The following is a 19,661-nucleotide window of genomic DNA, read 5'->3' on the forward strand; positions in this document are numbered from 1 at the left end:
ATCCTAGGTGTGCACCTAAAAATACAAAGTGTGAAATAGCTTTACAAGCCCATCACATCGAGCACTCAGAGACTAAATCTGCAAAATGTGCCAGTGCCAGTACCTGGATGACCTATGGCTGCAGTGAGGGGTAGCTGATACCAGACTTGGTTCAAGACTCACTGTGGGTGTATTGCTTGGTATTATTTCTCCTAAGAGCATAAGATGGTGCATTTATCTCCCCTTGCTTTTGAGGTCAAGTGCATGGAAACGCTTAGGCTAGGGTGTTTGTGTACATGTGCTCTGTCAGGTATATTTTGCTTACCCAGGACGTGTCCAACGTAGACAAAAATAATGCCTGATTTTCATTGTAGCCCTTCTCTCCCTCAACCTCTCAGATCACTTATTCTCTGCTACCTGACCGCAGCGGCGACTACACGTTCTTCCGCTTGGATTCGAAAACGGGTTCCATCTATACCGCCTCCGTGTTTGACAGGGAAAAGAAGGCGTCGTACCTCTTGGAAGTCAAGTCCACGGATGGCTCAGAATCAGCTCGCCCTGGAAAGCATGGCCAGCCAAATACCGGTGAGGTGTAGTGGTGGAAACACTTGTGGCATCCATTTTTCTTTTTGTTACTCGTTTCTCCGAAAGATGTTTTGGCACTGAAGCAGCACCTCAGCTGCCCTGACTGATGGTCTTTGTCAGGAGAGAGATGGGGAGGAGAAATACAGTTTTCTGATTCTTCTTGCCCTGTCCGTGGCTTGTGGCACCATTGGACATGGTGTTCTTCTTTAGCGACTCAAGGAGGTGGGAATTGGAGGTCCTGTACTATGGGGGCCCCACTCCTAGGGCGGCTGCCAGAAAGTAGGACAAGGAGATGGTTGCTTGGCTCCCTGGTTTTTGAGCCTCAACCCAACTTGAACAGAAAAAGAACTTAGTTATCTGTAAAGCTCTATAAGGCCCTGGCTATCTGTATTCTCCCATACAACCTTGCTTGGACTCTGATATTTCGGGGGAGGCCCTTTTCTCAGTCCTCTTCCCCCTCAGAGGGGGAGAAGGCCTTCTTGATGGCTGCTCCGACTTTGGAACTCCCTTCCTAAAGAAGCTAGACTGGCTCCATCATTCTCCTTCTGATGGAAAGTGACAACCGTTTATTCCAACAGGCTTTTTTGGGAATTGACTGTTTTGAAAGGAGAGTCCTTTTAATTGGAGCTGTGCTGCTTTCATTATCTGAGTTTTAATAGATTTCTTTTTCATTCTATTAGAGTTTAACTGCTCTTAAACAATCGCCTTTTTATGTTTTTTAACTTTCTGGATTTATTCCATGTGGTTTTCATTTGAGTAAGCCACCTTGAGTGCCCGGTCTGGGAGATATGTTGGATATAAATAAATAATCAAATTAAAATATAATCACTGGTGAACTTAGCTGTTCTGAAGCAAAGGGCTAAAAACCCGCACTATCGACTTTCAGGATAGGAAAGCGATAACAAAACATTTACAGTTCCCGTATTAGGCACCCGTTATTCACATGTTATCTGCTTAAACAAATGGGATGTGACATTCATGTGATATCCAAGCACTTTTTTTTTTGAGTAATGTTAGTATTTTAAATTGTCCACAACCCTAAGGCTCTGTTGCTGTATTGTCTGCGCTATTCGTCTTCATTTAACGTGAGGCGAGACAGTTTCAGGAATTGCAGCTGACAGAAGTGGCACAGCTGAGTATTTTAATCTCTTGTTCCTCATCTCTCCAGACACCGCCTACGTGCGCATCTTTATCAGCGATGTCAACGACAACAAGCCCATATTCACCAAGAGTGTCTATGAAGTTAATGTGGAGGAAGACCAAGATGTGGGATCAACTGTCACCACTGTCAGCGCTAATGATGAAGACGAAGGTAAAAGCTTCGGGATTCCTGGTGGCGGCACCTGAAATATTAATGAGTTAATTTTTCCGGAGCGTCGGGACCGTCTTGTGGCAGCTCCAGGAAGGGGGAAACAGGTCTTTTATCTCTCAACATTCCGTTTTGAGCTTGACAGGTGCTGAGCACCTCCTTTACGAAGCCCGTGCGAGGCCTTGGGGCAAATAATTATTTACTTTAGGCACATTAAACAAAGTTAGGGCTGGGGAAGGATGACTTTGGGTTTGCCATATGGCAGTACACATCTCTGATACGGGAAAGAGAGCAAGGAAGCTGTGGGAACATCAGGCAGGGCCCTTGAGGTTCGATGCAGTGATTAGATTAACTTTTCCACAGTAAGCAATTTGCTTCCGAATGCTGCCCTTATGGCAGGGTACCTTCCAGATGTTATTGGACTACAAGTCCCATCAACGCCTGCCAGTGTGCCCAACGGTCAGGCATGATGGGTGTTGCCGTTCACTAACATCCTGAGGACAGCACATTGGCTACCCCGCCTTACGGAATGCCAGGCAGAAAGGAGTGTCTCATCGTCATCTTCTTCATCACCATGATCCTGGTTTTACAGAAAGCACATTTTCCATTTCCCCACTTTTAGGAACTAATGCAAAGTTAAGGTACCAGATAACAGCCGGAAACACCGGAGGGGCGTTTGATGTTGAACCAGAAACAGGAGTCGTCTTCATTGCGCAGTCACTAGATTACGAAGAAGCCCAGTTGTATGAACTCCACCTTTTGGCTTCTGATGGGAAATGGGAGGATTACGCCATTGTAATCATCAACGTCGTGAATAAAAACGACGAAGCTCCCGTTTTCTCTCTCAATGAATATTACGGAAGTGTGATTGAGGAACTGGATGGCCTTCCGGTCTTCGTTCTTCAGGTATATTGGGAATGGCTCATGCAAATAAGAGTGAGCGGTTACAGTGCACCAAGAGTTGGTGTGACACAGCCCCACTTAGTTGCTCATGTTCCAGGTGCAGAAGCCAGTGCCTTAATACCTGTGTATACCTAGCTTCAACTCTTCGGTTACTCCTCCCTGGAGTGCACAGGATGCCTGGTTGTGATGCAGCAGTTCACAAACGGCTCAACCAAGGACCTCATGGTGTTCATGGTGCCTTGTAGTTGTGTTTTCAATGCTGTTTGGTATTTTGACTTGATAGCTGCTTTGAAAATAGGTGGGATAAAAGCTTTTCTTAAAATAAAAACAAGTAAACTTTTATCTCGCCTACTTTCCAAGGAACTCAAGGTGGCTATCAAGTCAAAGTCCCTAAACAATATTGAAATTACAAAACAATTCCCAAGGTAAGTCAATGATAAAAGCCACAAAAATAAACCAGAATCCTCTGTCCCCAGTGCTGGGAGTCCTGTGGGCTTGCAGATGTGGACCACCAGCTCCCATTAGCCCCAGGCAGCATGGCCAATGGGCAGGGGTAATGGAAGTTGTAGTCCAGCAACTTTGAGAGGGTCTCCCATCTCTGAAACAAGGTGATGCATAGACCAGCCTGTGGTGCTGCTAGAAACTGCAACCCAAAAGTGATTTGTGGCTTTGCTGCTTGCTTAAAGTGGCTACCTCTAGTAGTGAACCAGCCCTTAGTCGGCCTGTTTGTTGGTGGCAACTTGGTTAGGGTTCTCAGCTGTGCACCTGGGGTTTCCTGTTTCCAGTACAGAAGGGTAGGATGATGCCCAATTTCTTCTTCTGCCAACAGATAAATCTGGACATTTGCACAGGTTTCACTTTAACAAACTGATTCCATGGATGTGCATGGATTACATTCTTGCCAATTTCCTAAATCTAGAACTTGAATCAGGTTGTTTTGTGACGAAAATGTGGCTCTGATTCTCACCTACTTAGATATGCTGGTGCTTCACATGCAGTCTGAATGCCAGATGCTTATTTAGGATAATAGCTTCAGTTTGAAAGATGCTGCTGCCAGCATTTGATAAGGATACTGTTTGTTTTCAGCCTATACATAGTATATCGTTTTTATTTGTTGTTCTGTGTTGATATATGATGCTGAATTTATGATCTGTGGTTACTTGATCTATGCATCTTAAACTTTGTTCTCCATAGGTTGTAGCAAATGATCCTGATAGCATCTTGGATGGAGGTGATCTGAGATACTCCTTGCATGGACATGGGGCAGATGACGTATTTGCTATCGATGAGAACACAGGCAGCATTTATTCCCAGAAAATGTTAGACCGGGAAGAGCGAGCCCTTTGGAGATTTGTTGTGCTGGCAACAGATGAAGGAGGGGAAGGGCTTACTGGCTTTGCAGATGTGATTATAAACATCTGGGATATAAACGATAATGCCCCTGTGTTCACCTGCATGCCCAGTGATTGCAACGGGAGTGTCTTTGAAAGCTCACCTGAAGACACGTTCGTCATGGAGATGACAGCTGTAGACTTGGATGACCCGAACGTGGGTCTCAATGCAATTTTGACTTACCGTATAATTGAGAGTGTGAAAAATGACTTGGATATGGACTTGTTCAAAATCAATCCCAGTACTGGCAACATCTATGTGGCGGAAGGGATGTTGGACAGAGAAAAGATGGAAAAATATTTCCTTACTGTTGAAGCAAAAGATGGTGGAGGACTGGCGGGGACAGGCACAGCAACCATCTGGGTTGCAGATGTAAACGATCATATCCCTAGCTTCACGCAGGAAGTTTGGCATACTGTAATCCCCGAAACCATTGCCGTCAACTCAGAGGTTCTGGAAGTGTCGGCAACTGATGAAGACAGTGGGGAAAATGCTCACTTGACATTCAGCATTATTGGTGGGGATCCAGAACAGAAGTTTTACATTGAAAGCCACAAGGAAGGCCACCACGCTACCATCAGGCTGAAAAAGGCCTTGGATTATGAGCAAACCCACGAAAGGTGGTTCAACCTTACAATCAAGGTGGAAGACCTAGATTTCTCCAGCACCGCCTTTTGCTTGATCGAAGTAGAAGACCGTAACGACCACAAGCCGGTTTTCAGTTCTCAGTTTGTCCAGCTGAGCCCTTTCTTTGAAAACATACCTGTGGGAACCACCATAATCACCGTGACGGCCACGGACGAGGATTCTGGTTTGAATGGGGATACTGAATATTCCATCCAGGTGGATTCTGATCCAGCCGGACAATTTGCGATAGACCAGGACGGCCACGTGACTGTGGCCAAACCGCTGGATCGCGAGGTCATTCAGGAGTACCGTCTAATAATACAGGCTTCTGATCAAGGCCTACCTGCCCAAACAGGAAGTGTTACGGTATTGGTTGCCTTGCTGGATGTCAATGACAACGGGCCAAGGTTTGAGGCCCCATATATGCCTGTGGTCTGGGAAAATATGCCAGGGCCTCAGCTGGTTTCCATGAGCCCTGCGTCTCCTCTCCTTTGGGCTTTTGACCCAGACAGTGATGAGAATGGGCCACCTTTTATGTTTTTCTTGCCACCAGATTATCAGAATTCTTTGGATTTCTCTCTTACCGACAATGGAAATAATACTGCAACGATCACCGCTCTGAGGTCCTTTGACAGAGAGAAGCAGAAGCTGTTCCACCTCCCCATTATTATAACTGATAGTGGGAGCCCCCCTATGAGTTCCACAAACATATTGACCATAACTATTGGTGATGAAAATGACAACAGCCATGAAGCTGGCCATAAAGTGATCTATGTTTATGTACACAGAGGTGGGTATCGCATAAACTATGGGCATATTTGTACAGATGTCTTGACATGCTTTAACTGTCATCTCCTCTCCCGCAGTCAGAAGAACTTAAACAGAGAGCCAGTGTACACCAGGGCTGGTCAGAAATGACCACAAGGAATTCAGAAACATTTTACCCAGCTTGAAATTTGCAGTTTGAATCCCCCTCTTTTTCTTTTCAGAGAGGAGAACTCCTTTCAGTGGAGTGGAGAATCAGAGTTCCAACAGGATAAGTGGGCACCATTTTTATGTGCGTTTTTGGAAAATAAAAATGGCTTCCACAGTGAAAAAGAACTTTGCCACTCACTGGGACTGCCATTATAGCAGTTTGATCATATATGTTCAGGTCAAAGCTTGGTAGGCAATGGGTGGGGTGGGTAGGAATCGTGCTTCCTCCTCAACATAGGCTAATGGATGACATTTTGGCTGACTGTTCCGGACTATTAACCAGCCCTGGAATGATTGGTCCAAACTAGCTGAATGACTGTGGCCAAATGAAAATTTCAACTTGTGGGTCATCCTTGCTAACAGCTTGTGAATGGGTGGCTGGATGGGGAGAATGAGAAAGATAAGTGACTGACTGAAACAGACTTATATCATGAAGGGTGAGAGATAGATGGGGAAATTGAAAATGTCCTGGTGGTGCAGATTTGAGTTGCAGCAAGCAAGCTGCTTCTCCTCACCACAGTAGGTACTATTAAAAGAACAACTGGTTTTCAATGACTGTTTCTGACCTGGAAAGGGATTTGATGCCTCTTTCCATCTAAGGAAAGATTCTGTTAGTTGCAGCCATGATGCTTCTTCCTATAAATCCTAAACCGAAGAGATGGAAAACGTTCTGTACATGCTTAGTGTGAAATGGCAAAGATTTTATATATTTCATTTCTTTAAAAGGCCCTTTGTAGCAATTTGCAAGGCAGCACGCAAACCCCATGTGCGATCAGCTAAAGCAGGCACCCCCAAACTCGGCCCTCCAGATGTTTTGGGACTACAGTTCCCATCATCCCTGACCACTGGTCCTGTTATGATGGGAGTTGTAGTCCCAAAACATCTGGAGGGCCGAGTTTGGGGATGCCTGAGCTAAAGGGTGGAGCAGGGGAGTAACACTCCAAATGCTTACTTCATTTTTTAAAAAAGTGAACATTGTGTCGATGGCAAAGATCTGCAGCATGTCTGTTCAGAAACAAATGCAGTTCAATCCAAATGGGCTTCCTCCCAAGCAGGCAAGGTGATTCAGAATAACGAAATAATGTCACCCTGCATGCATTTGATATTGCAAAGTAATTTGTGCAGTCTGCAGGCAGAAGCGGTTGTCCTGGACGCAGGTTACATAGAACTGCCTCCTCCTGTGTTGCCTAGGCAATCAGACAAAGCAAGCTGCTAGCTTTCATATTACTTTTGTCCTCATTAGCCAGTTCCCTCAGGCAAGGACTCTTCCGTGCCCTTTCCCCCACTTTTTTTTTTGCTGATTAGAACCAGCGAAACAGCAGGGCATTTCCTAAACAACATGGAATCAAGTTTGGCAAATCCATAGGAATGCTTTCCCTCGAATTAGAATCTCTGGGGTTGTATCCAGTGCTAACTTCTACTCTGGAGTTTCCCCATTGAAATTAATGGCCACAATTCATTTAGGCCTGTTAACGCCACTTTGAAACAGGAACAAGCTTCTAGCGCTTATGGTTATGCAGTCTTGTGTTCTGGTCTGGTGCCAGATCCTGCAGAAAAAGAGGCAAGTGAGCAACTTGCTCAGAAGCAGGTTGGGAGGGAAACTGGGGCCTTTTAAGCCTCCTGTCTCCAGATGCCCCTCCTCCAGGCTCCACCCCCTTGTGGAGAACTGCACAGCTGTAAAGGGCCAACCCTCTGTCCTAAAGGCAGATGCTCCTCCTCCATCCCATTGCCCCCCTCCTGGTATGCTCCCTGCCCTGCCAGGCTAGTGACGTGTGCTGGGAGGCATCTGGTTCTTTGTACTTAGCGGGAGGTTTCTCTGAGGGTCCAGGCACTAGGCCCCGGCAGCTTGAGAGGTTCCTGCCCAGCTGCTTCAGGCACACTTGTATCCCTGTATTATGCAGTCAGCTCTGAGCCCTGCTCCCCTTCTGTTGTCCATGCAGTCTCTGACTTTGTGTTTGGATCTTCTTCTTCTTTGGCGATCACTCTTAGCCGAGTAAGAGTGTCTTCCATAAACATGGTTTTAACAGTTGAGTCCGTAAGTGACTGTGGAGACCAATTCTGGATCCACACGTCTTTCCACAGTGGGGACATAGGTTTCCAGGGGGGAGTTGATCATGGTCTGGGTCACTGCTAGATTCAAGGGCCATGAAATCCAGACGAATGGAAAAGGTTGTTGTGGAACTGGCTGGTCAAATCTAAGAGCTGGGGAGAATGAGGTGTATAGTAAAAATACAAATTGGGGTTTTGCTGAGCTGGACCAAGTTGCTATCTACTCCAGCTAGCAGCTCCTCTCCTAGAATCTGGGCTGAGTCTTCCCCTGCTCCTGTTCCCAGAAAGCCTTTTAAACTGGAGAAAGCAGGGACTGAACCTGGGATGGTACGCAGAGCCGTTGCTATAGAGCTACACTCTTCATTGTTGCTTTACTTTCTTCCGCTAGTTGCATTTGAGGGACAAAACCCACAAATGCAGATGTTCTCTCTCTCTTTTTGCAATATATTCGAGCACTAGAAATCAGCTTTATCTGGGGAATAGTTTTTAGTTAGCTCTGCACAGAAATCTTATTTTATTTAATTGAAGACCAGAGCGTGCCCAATCCTATATATGCAGTATTTGTGGACGAGCTTCCCAGCTGCACTTACATGAAAGATCAGAGTACTTGCTATTGCATTACTTGAAACGTCTTGGATCATAACCTTTGTGAAAGCCAAGCAGCAATAAAAGTGACAAATGCAGCAATAAATGCTCTGGGATATCAAGCTCCTCGGAAAAAAGGGGAAAAAATTAATGCAGATTTATTATAATTTATCTCAACAGGAAAATGGTCGACAACGGTGCTTGGGGAAGTGTTTGCACCCGACCAGGATGACTGGGACAATAAAACATTTGTCTCTGAAGGAAAAATGCACAAGTGAGGATTGTATTTGTGTCAAGCAGAGCAATATTTAATATTTATGCTTCTGTAATTATTTTCTTATGTTTCGTTATGTGTGCTTTGTATATATAAAGCCTAGATTATTGCTTGGTACGGAGATGGCAATCTATTAAACTTGCACTTGCCATTTATTGCGGGTTACAGTTGGGACAATCTGTCGTGTCACTGATGCAGCCGCATTTGCGCCATGAAATACTGAGGCCCCCTTTACCAAAGGTGTGAAGCGGGATTAAGGCAGGGCACCATATGTATAGCATCCCAGCATTTTGCACGGCAGTTGTGTGCCCCCCCCCACATCAAGGTTGGCAGAAGTGTGAATACAAAATAAAAAAATTCCTTCCGGTAGCACCTTAGAGACCAACTAAGTTTGTTATTGGTATGAACTTTCGTGTGCATGCACACTTCTTCAGATACCTGCACACAAAAGCTCATACCAATAACAAACTTAGTTGGCCTCTAAGGTGCTACTGGAAGGAATTTTTTAATTTTGTTTTGATTGCGGCAGACCAACACGGCTACCTACCTGTAACTAGAAGTGTGAATGACAAATGTGCATCCTTCAACACTCAAATAATACATGCTTTGTGGAGCCACACCCATCAGTGATCCCAATGAATGTCCTTGAGTGTTTAAGAAGGCATGTTGGCCCTCTGCCGGAAGCCAGGTCTGACATCAGCAGGGCATCGGCTGAGGACCACATCCCAGCAAAAGGCCCGTTGCCAGCCCCTGGAAGCCTTGTTGGTGCTATTCCGTCTCCTGGCTCTTGCCTGCCGTCTCTGAATTTGCAAATGCTCACCACTTCTTGGCCAGGGACGGGGTCCCTCGGAGCAATTTGCCAGTGGGTGAAAGTAGGAAGAGCAAGGAACGTAAATGTTACCTTTGTAAGGGGCCCAGTTTCTGTATACACTCTCAACTCTATCTCCCGCCCCCAGTCCTTCATTCAGGGAAACGAGAGGCATTATCAGAATTCAAGGACAAATTCCAGTCAGGCAAAAACTCAAGGAAGGGTGCAAAGCAAGGGTTAGTGAGGGGTATAGTGTAGGGACAAGCTGAAGGGCCAGAAAGAGAGGCATGGACTCCTGCGGTTCCCCAGTCTTCCCCTGGGCAGCGGACGTGTGGATGTTACGTAATTTGGGTATGTGGATGATACGTTAATGTAAGTAAAATATACATTGAGGAAGTAGAGCTTCTCCCCCATCCAGTTGCCTCTGCAGGAGTAATCCTTGTCAAGAAGACATTTACATCAGAATTGGTCACTGCTTAGCCACAGAGAGTATATGGAAGCAAAATCAGGTGCAGGGAGGCACACCTTCCACTTAAATCTCCCTGTGTTAACAAGAACCAGAGAACGCAGCTAAATAAATGCCCCTAGAATGTTTAAATAAACTTGGCCTGGGTGAAAATGGTGCCCCTTGAGAATGAAGTGTGTTGCCCATGAGACATTTTACTGATTGCAGAGCATGAGTGTGTGTTTTGTGGTTCAAGATCTTTCAGGTTGAATCAAAGGACTGGCTCTCTGCTTATGGTGGATAATGCTCCTCAGGGAATGTACGAGTTTAAAATCAGAGTGTCAGATGGAATCTGGCCTGACGTTCTAGCAACTGTGCAGATACATGTCAGAGAGATAGAAAACGAAGCCATTCGGAACTCGGCGACCGTACGCCTGGCAGGTTAGTTTTGTTTCGTTGGCTGAGTTTTGATTCCCATCATGTGTAGAAACATCTCGCCTCTTACTGGTATCAGGGGGCTGAATTCTATTGGCAGAACAGCCTAGTCTGCTGGTGTGTGTTTTTACGCCAACCAGGGTATGTATGGGACCTTATTTAGATAGACAGAAAAACCCATATTTCCTCCTGAGGTCACATACCAGTGAGGTGAAGCAACAAATGTCACTTTTTTTGCCTTTGCACAGTAGACTATTTGCTACAAGCACTCAGACTCACCCCTCTGTCCTCCATCCAGGCCAGGAGAAAAGGCCAAGGAGGGAGGGTTGGCAAGGGGTGTGGCCTAGGGAGAGGGGCGTGGCTGGGGAGAGTCCCGAGAGTCAGGTAGAGAGACCTAGAGGGCCGTATTTGGTTTCTGAGGGGCCTGAGGTTCCCCATTTAGGGGCTCTCCATCAATATTTCCCAGCCCTAATTGGAGAGGCCATTGGAGATTGGACCTGAGACTTTCCCATGCATCTGCCCCAGAGCTGTGGGTCCTCACCAAAGATTCCCTTCAGCCGTCTGCTTTCTCTTTACCTAATGTGGCTTTTTTTGGGTGGTAGTTTTGTATAATTTGTAATAATTGAGTTAAAAATAACACAACTTACTGAACAACATGTGCACAGGAATTTGTTGTGAACCACTTCACAAGAGTACTATCAGGAAGCCATTTTTTCCCCATTCTTTGTTGTTTTAACAGGTCTGTGATCGTATAATGTATGAAAGAAAGGCAACTAGCGGGAAGAGCTATTTCGGCAAAGAGAGAGAGAGAGCTTACTTATGTGTTGAGTCTCTGGCATTTCCAGGAATAGCCAGGAGAGACTCTAGTATGAAACCCCCAGAGAGCTGCTGCCAGTTAGTGTATGCCGTACTAAGCTAGGTGGTCTGACTTGGTATAAGGCAGCTTCCTATGTTCCTAGATGTGAAATGGACCTTAGCCAGGTTGCAGTGGAAGCCAATGAGAGAGCCAGTATGGTGTAATGGTTAGAGCGTTGGGCAAGGAGAGCCTGGTTCAAATCTCCAGGTTGAACCTTTAACCCAGGGGTCAGCAAACCTTTTCAGCAGGGGGCCGGTCCACTGTCCCTCAGACCTTGGGGGGGGGGGCTGGACTATATTTTGAAGGGAAAAAAAGAACAAATTCCTATGCCCCACAAATAACCCAGAGATGCATTTTAAGTAAAAGGACACATTCTACTCATGTAAAAACACCGGGCAGGCCCCACAAATAACCTAGAGATGCATTTTAAGTAAAAGGACACATTCTACTCATGTAAAAACACGCTGATTCCCGGACCGTCTGTGGGCCGGATTTAGAAGGTGATTGGGCCGGATCTGGCCCCCGGGCCTTAGTTTGCCCACCCATGCTCTAACCTGTAAGGATAAAATGGGGCTTGGAGGAACCATGTACGTTGCCACGAGTTCCTTGGGAAAAGCGAAGGAAGTGTAAAAATAGTTTTAAATATAGTTGGTTTTATGATATATTTTTATTCTTTTATTGTCCCGTTTTCTGAGGATTGTGTGCACTGTTTAGAAATGGAAACAGGTGTGTGTGTGTGTGTCTCAAATAAAGATATATGAAGTAGTTAACTGCATGTCCTGAGACTCTTAGACCGATAAGCTGGTTTTGTTTTTAAACCACCCATCTCCATATCAGACATGACTGCAGAAGAGTTCATAAGGAAGGATGAGCCTGAGGAGAGCAGGCACGACAAGTTTAAGGATCTTCTGGCAGGCATCTTCTCGGTCCGCCTTGAGGACATTGTGGTTTTCAGCGTGACAAATATAGACGGGAGACAGACTGACGTGAGATTTGTGGTTCAAAATGGCTCCTCCTATTACAGGCCAGAGAAACTGCTGGGACAGGTTGCTGCCTTCAAAAGCAAGGTGAGGCTGCAACCCGTCTGCCGTCTGGGCTGATGTGATGTTGGCTGACGTGCAAGTCCTTTCAGGGTGCAAGACAGAATCCCATTGACTCCAGAGGAAATGTATCGCAACCCAGTGGACTGTCACGGGGCGAAAGGCTTGTCGATGGAATAAACATATTTTTAAGACTAGGAAGCTGCCTTGTTCCAGCTCAGACGATTAGTCCATGTAGGGATTGGAAGCTTACAGCCCTCCAGACATTGTTAGAGAACAGCTCCCAACACCCCTGGCCACTGGCCATGCTGGCTGGGGTTGATGGGAGTGGAGATGCCAGGGATTGAATCCAGGGCTTTTCTGCATGTGCTCTACTACAACTGTGTTCTTTCCAAAAGTCACATGGAAGATGGAAGCAGCTTGTTTTTTTGCTGCTCCGGAGGGGAGACATCTGGTATGTAAGCTAAGACCCTACCTGCCCGCAGTCTGCCTCACCAGAGTGGTGCATGCCCTGGTTATCACTTGGACTACTGCAGTGTGGGGCTTTGAAGGTGACCTGGAAACTACAACTTATCCAGAATGTGGCAGCTAAACTGGTGACTGGGACCACATAACACCTGTCTTGAAAGACCTACATTGGCTCCCAGTATGTTTCCGAGCGCACTTCAAAGTGTTGGTGTTGACCTTTAAAGCCCGAAACGGCCTCGGCCACCCTCCACCCTCATTATTCTGCCCGGACACTGTGGTCCAGTGCCGAGGGCCTTCTGGTGGTTCCCTCGCTGCAAGAAGTAAGATTACAGGGAACCAGGCAGAGGGCCTTCTCGGTAGTGGCGCCCGCCCTGTGGAACGCCCTCCCACCAGATGTCAAGGAAATAAACAACTATCTGATTTTTAGAAGGCAACCCTGTTTAGGGAAGTTTTTATTGTTTGATGTTTTATTGTGTTTTTAATATTCTGTTGGGAGCTGCCCAAAGTGGCTGGGGAAACCCAGCCAGATGGTATTATTATTATTATTATTAGATTCTTTTTTAAACTTTATTCCCAAACTGAAAAAGAATTACAAACATCAAATTCAAAATCCATATTCGTTTTGTAACATAAGCCTATTACATAGTTGACTAAATTAAAATATTTCATTAGATTCAAATTGCAAGAAAGGAGATTCTGACTAAACCTTAGGAAGAACGTTCTGACAGTAAGAGCCATTAGGCAGTGGAATACACTCCCACTGGAAGATGGCAGATTTTAAAGCAGGTTTTAAAGCAGGGGTCAGATGACCATCGGTCAGGGCTTCTTTAGCTGCATCTCCTGCACTGCAGGGCACTGGGTGGATGGGCCCCTTCCAGCTCTACAAATCTACGATTCTTAAGTGTTGCAATCAGAACGATGAGGACATGTATTCAGTGACCACAAAAGTTTATGTTGTAGACGCGGAAAACTGACTGGGAGGATTGGGAAGCCCTTTTTGCTAAGCAGTGTGGCGGCTGTTTGTCCCTTTAGATCCAGCTGGCTTTAGGAGTGAACGTTTCTCAGGTTGATGTGGATGAATGCCACAGGACAGACTGCAGCGGCAGCAGCGGGTGCGTGAACTACATCACGGTGAGTGACATCCCCACAGTGATGGACACCGGAAGTGTGTCACTTGTCTCCATAACAACCAGCGTCAGCGCCGTCTGCACCTGTGCAGCTAGAGAGAGAGTCCACCGGTCATGTAGCTCGTACTCTCACAACCCCTGTTTCAATGGAGGAACTTGCATTGACATGCTGAATGGTTACAGGTGAGAAAAGACTCTGTTTCGCACATTCCCCATCCCTCTTGTTTTCCTCTTGTAAGAAGTCAAGCTATAAAACTACTGTGTTAAAAAGGGAGGGGGGAATGCATGGACCTTTTAAGAGGTCCTTGTTTTCTTTCTTTCTTTCTTTCTTTCTTTCTTTCTTTCTTTCTTTCTTTCTTTAACTTTATTGAACATTTTTAAAACAATTGCCTAACGACATAAAGTCTTGCCTTCCAAGACAAATGCATGTATGTGATGTTCAGTCTTGTATGCAGTCCATCCACATGGCATCAGAACAAAGCTGGAGAACCTTTTACATTTCAGATTAAGCTCACACCCACAGGGTATACTTAAATCTAAAGTGCTAAGATAATTTCTCCATAGTGGCTGCTGTGACTGAGACGGAAGGGAAATTACTGTATTATTGTTAATAGATTATATAAAATGATACAAAGCCTTGTTCTTTAAGCCTTCAGTCCTCTCTGCCCTCCTTCCCTCTCTCCTTCCTCTGTTGTCTTCCTTGTGTCTTTTTTTAGATTGTAAGTCCCTCGGGGCAGGGACCTGCCTCGTCATTCTTTGCAAAGTGCCGTGTACGTGTGAATAGTAATAATGAATGCTTTATAAATAAAAGTTTACTCTTTTGCTTTTGTTTGTTTCAGGTGCCATTGTTCTGCTTCGTTTCATGGACCAGATTGCCAGCAGACAAAGCACAGTTTCCATGGAAATGGCTATGCCTGGTTCCGCCCCATCAGGCCTTGCTTTGAGAGCTCCCTCTCCCTCGAGTTTATTACCGATGTTCCAGATGGGCTTTTGCTATACAATGGCCCCCTGTCAGATTCGGGACCTGGGAACTCAGAAAACTTCATTGCAATAGGTATTTGCATTTGATTGGTGGAACCTCACATTGCCCACAGAAACACACAATTACAGGGGTTGCGGGGAGATCATCGCGACAATCCCAAGTGATGTTGCTCATCTGTTTATCACACCTATTTAGTTCATTCAGACAGGCAGGTTGTATGATGGTAAGCTGTCAAGATTTTTTTTATTTATTAACTACATTTATATAGGTATAGGTAAAGGGACCCCTGACCATTAGGTCCAGTCGCGGACGACTCTGGGGTTGCGGCACTCATTTCGCTTTATTGGCCGAGGGAGCCAGCATACAGCTTCCGGGTCATGTGGCCAGCAGGACTAAGCCGCTTCTGGCGAACCAGAGCAGCGCATGGAAACACCGTTTACCTTCCCACTGGAGCGGTACCTATTTATCTACTTGCACTTTTGTGCTTTCGAACAGCTAGGTTGGCAGGAGCACGGACCGAGCAACAGGAGCTCACCCCGTTGCAGGGATTTGAACCGCCCACCTTCTGATCGGCAAGCCCTAGGCTCTGTGGTTTAACCCACAGCGCCACCCGCGTCCTATTACATTTATATAGGCTGCCCAGTAATATATATTTCCCTGGAGAGGAGGACAGATTCCTACATTGTGTGCCTGCCCCACTTTCCTTACCTTACTACATGTTCCTGGCCAAAACTGGTGTCTGCTTAAAAAAGCAGGGAAAGTTGAACAGAGGAAGGCACCTTTCCACAATTTTGTATGCATCTCCACCCCTGCTGTCCCCAGCAGGAGCACAATTTCCCCCCCTGCTTCTTTGCCAACACGCCCACGCAAACACATATGGAATTTGCAGCTCTTCTAGCAAAATACATGCCCATAACAAACTAATATAAAAAGAGGGTGCAATTCTTTGCCGCCTGGGAGGTTATTTAAGGTATTTAAGGACAGGTGTTTTACTTGATAATGATGAAGTGTTGCTAGGCAGTATCTTGGATTGTTTTTGAAGAGCTGAACCACATTTAAATCCCCCACAGACAAAATAGTATAAAAATGCACATTTGTTAGCCATGAATGTTGTATACAGTGATACCTTGGTACTTGAATGACTTGGCTCCCGAACAAATCGGCTCCTGAACGCTGCAAACCTGGAAGTAAGTGTTCCAGTTTGTGAACTTTTTTTGGAAGCCGAACTTCCAACATGGCTTCCAATTGAGTGCAGTAAGCTCCTGCAGCCAATCGGAAGCTGTGCCTTGATTTTCGAGAACCAAGGTACTGCTGTACTGTGCCATAGAAGCAGGCATGGATGGAAGAGTCCAGTTCCAGTCCATGTCATATTTCCATATGTTCCAGGTCTATTCTCTCCTCTTTCCACACTTTTCTGTGATTTTTTTTTTGAACAGCAGAAAATAATCTCTTTTTTTGTTACGCGTCTTACCCTAAAACACACATTTTAATTTGAAATGCACATTTGTACACATTTTAAGCTAAAATAGGGATTTTATATGCCTTTGGGTACCTTTTTATTGCAAAAGGCAGTCCCAGCACCAAAATGCTGCTTGTTGACATTAAACCTTAGCTTATTTTAACTATGGTTTACTGGGACATGTGAGCCAGGCCACTGTTCCTTTGGTATGAGATACAGATTTTTTGGGGGTGGGGGTGGCGTGACAAATCTGTACTTGTTTAGCACATGCACTTTAGCAGGGCTGCTTATGTTCCCTAATGGTACGCCAGTCCTTTAAAAAAATACAACGGTTGCATTTGCACATCATGGCAAACCATAGTGAATGGTTTGCTGTTAATGTGCAAAAGGCTCCCAGTTGGCTCCTCCCCAAACAAAACTGGGCGCAACAAACCATGAACCCTGACTGAGCATTGCATCCAACCTGGGGATTGGAATTTGTTTTGCTTCAAACTAACCATGATGGTGCTTCTTGGTCATGGTTTGTTTGAGTGAAACAAACCGCAACTCCCAGTTCTGCTGTATCTATGAGCAATGTGGTTTATTCTCCCTGTTTGTGTTAGGGGAGAAGCGAAGCGGAAGCAATCTCCCGAGTTCACGGTAACTGGTTCACTGTGACATGCGAGCAGGGCCACTGAATGATGTAGCGATGGGTGTTTTTAGTGCTTTCTGAGTGTGGCTTCTGGCTCATCTCTTGAGTTGAAGTCATCAAAGGGAAAACGAAGCAGACCTTCTGTCAAAAAGATCCCACTGGGAAGCATCTATTGCTTTGAGTATTTCAAATTATTTTGAGGCAGGTATTGCATGATTAATGAAGCCTTACTTCTTCATGTTATTTTCACATGGCTTGGTGGAAATAGCAAATCTATTTTGGGGAAGATTGAATGAAAACTATAGTCACTTTCCTTCTTATTTTCATAGTATTGTTAGGGTGCTTCCAGCTGCCCCATTTTTTGAGAATTCATCCTGGTTTGTTGCAGGGATGTTAGCTATATTTAATGAGCGTTCACTGGGATGTATTTGCAGGGAGGTTAGATGATGTTGCATGAAAGCAAGTGTTTTCCTCGCACTTTCAGTTGCTTCAGTCACTTCCTTTGTTGAAAGAAGGCTGATCTTTTGGGGGGTAAGACCACCCAACCAGCTATCCATAAAAGCACCTCCTGTGGAGCAGTGGGTCAGTGCATCTGGCTGTTAACCAGAAGTTGATGGTTTGAGGCAACCCAGGAATAGCTGTGGGCAGGTTTTCAGGGGGGTTGGGGTCCCTTCCGATTCTACACAGTTCTATGATTCTGTTCTTGTGAAACCTGAATTTGCTTGTATGTGATTGAACCCCACCCTAAAAATAGTAGCAATCTGGTCACACCCTAAGTCGAAGTATGTAGGGTGTGACGGAATGTTTTATGTTGCCCCCGTCTCTCATATTATAGTTGTTGTCTCACAAGTGGCAGTGTTGAGCATCCAAATGGGAGGAGGCAAATTTGGGAACAACCCTGCAATCCTAACTCCCCCCTTAACTTGAGAGTAAGCCTCATTGAATTCAGTCTGACTTACTTCTAGGTTTTTGGATTGTGCTATAAGTCTCTACACTGGTAGGGGAGGACCTCAGCCTCCCTCCTGTGTCTAACAGCAGCTTGGAGGGAGGCATTTTAATCGGGAGTTTGGAATCATGACTTCTGGACTCTGTGCTTTCTGCTGAGCCTGAATAAGGATAGAATAAGATCTGAATAAGATCTAGCTTTTACTCACAAGTAGCAGCCCCTGTCGTGTTTTGGAAGGGAACAGGACACAGAAGGAAGGGAACAGAAGGAATCCCAGATTTACTATTTCTTAAAAGAAAGGTTCTTGCAACTGCAAGTGACACATTTTGGCCCTGATTCAGGGGCTTAGAGTCAATGCAAACTGCCTCCTTGCTTCCATCCCACGGCCATCATGGGTCCCAATCCAACTCTGCGCTTTTCTTTCTCATTCATCATAGAGCTTTCCGGCGGGACTCCAGTGCTGAAAGTCAACCATGGCCTGGGCACTGTGGAACTGCACCTGCCGAGTTATGTGAACCTCACAGACAAAAGGTGGCACCGTCTCGAAGTGAGAAGCAGCCGGCAGGTGAGTTGCCCATGCAGCACCTGATGCGTTTGGGGGCTCCTGGTTTATACAAGGAATGCACCAGGAAAGAAAAGGAAGAATGGGGAAACCCATTAACGCAGCCAGAAATTATTTTAATTGATTTATGCAGACTTGGTGTACATTGCAAATATTGGAATTATTATAATTATTTTAGACTCATAGACTTGTAGAGTTGGAAAGGATCCCAAGGACCATCTAGTCCAACCATGTGCAATACAGGAATCCAACTAAAGTATCCTTGACCAGTGGCCATCCAACCTCCGTTTATAAACTTCCAATGAAGGAGAGTTCACCACCTTCCAAGGGAGTCCGTTCCACTGCTGAACAGCTCTTGCTACATTTATATCCCAATTTTGTTCCTAGGAGCTCAGGGCAGGGTTATTCCTCCTGCCTTTTCAAAAATCCTCACAACAATCCTATGAGGTAGGTAAAGCTGAGAGGAAGTGACTGGCCCAAGATGATGCCCCTGACTGAGCTAGATGGACCCCCTTTGGCCTGATTCTGCAGGCTCTTAACCATCCTGAGTGTGAAGGATGCCCAACTGCAATCGGTATATCTATATCTGGATTCTGTGGCTATTGCTAAGTGTTGACGTTCTGTAGGCTTGTCGCTTTTATTTTCATTTCCTCCTGTTACGTCACGTTTTCCAGTTTCATCTTCGAAGAGCCTGAGGCTGCACATGAGAATCTTTCAATTTTTCTTTCCATTTCTTTTCCCCCCTTGGCACAGGATGTTCGATTCACCGTGGATCACTGTGGAGCTGCAGTTGTGTCAGAGATAGAAGGGGTAGGAAAATGGTTGTCGACCGAAGACCGAACAAACTGTGAGGTTGTGGCCTTTGTTCCACAGTCAAGGAGGTAGCCTTTACATTACTTTCCAAAATTGGAATATCTATGTCTTTATCTTTATATCTATAAAAGTACTTGTCAAGATGAAGGCAGAGGTTCACTGAATCACTTCACTAAAATCATTTACAGGTGCTTCTGTAGATTTAATCCTTCCTGTGCAGAATTAGGCACATGGAGCCCTACTGGATTCTGTGCAGTTTCAGGTTACTTGACCGCCATCCTGTGCAGGTAAACTTGGAAATAAGCCCCTAGGAGCACAGGGCGATGCCATTCTGTGTAGTGAAGCTGCAGACATTCAGGAGGGAGGGCTTGTGAAGGGCAGCACTGCTCCTTGAATTCCCAGAAGCAGAAG

General features: G+C 45.6%; 1 protein-coding gene across 4 annotated transcripts in view; it reads left to right on the forward strand.

The window, feature by feature from the left end:
* Nucleotides 1-19,661, forward strand: part of LOC310768158 (neural-cadherin-like) — an 88,327-nt gene that overhangs the window by 50,155 nt on the left and 18,511 nt on the right. For all 4 annotated transcript variants that reach the window (XR_014551187.1, XM_083625881.1, XM_083625882.1 and 1 more), the window contains exons 15-25: nt 378-564; nt 1,733-1,876; nt 2,496-2,779; nt 3,971-5,585; nt 8,585-8,678; nt 10,188-10,372; nt 12,060-12,289; nt 13,763-14,040; nt 14,697-14,911; nt 18,313-18,440; nt 19,191-19,318. Coding sequence is in view for 3 of the 4 variants with exons in the window: in XM_083625881.1 (XP_083482007.1) it covers nt 378-564; nt 1,733-1,876; nt 2,496-2,779; nt 3,971-5,585; nt 8,585-8,678; nt 10,188-10,372; nt 12,060-12,289; nt 13,763-14,040; nt 14,697-14,911; nt 18,313-18,440; nt 19,191-19,318 (3,488 nt within the window). In the remaining variant the exon portion in view is untranslated. The remainder of the gene's footprint in view (nt 1-377; nt 565-1,732; nt 1,877-2,495; nt 2,780-3,970; nt 5,586-8,584; nt 8,679-10,187; nt 10,373-12,059; nt 12,290-13,762; nt 14,041-14,696; nt 14,912-18,312; nt 18,441-19,190; nt 19,319-19,661) is intronic.

This window comes from Podarcis filfolensis, assembly GCF_964270895.1.
Source record: "Podarcis filfolensis genome assembly, chromosome: 8".
NCBI lineage: Eukaryota > Metazoa > Chordata > Lepidosauria > Squamata > Lacertidae > Podarcis > Podarcis filfolensis.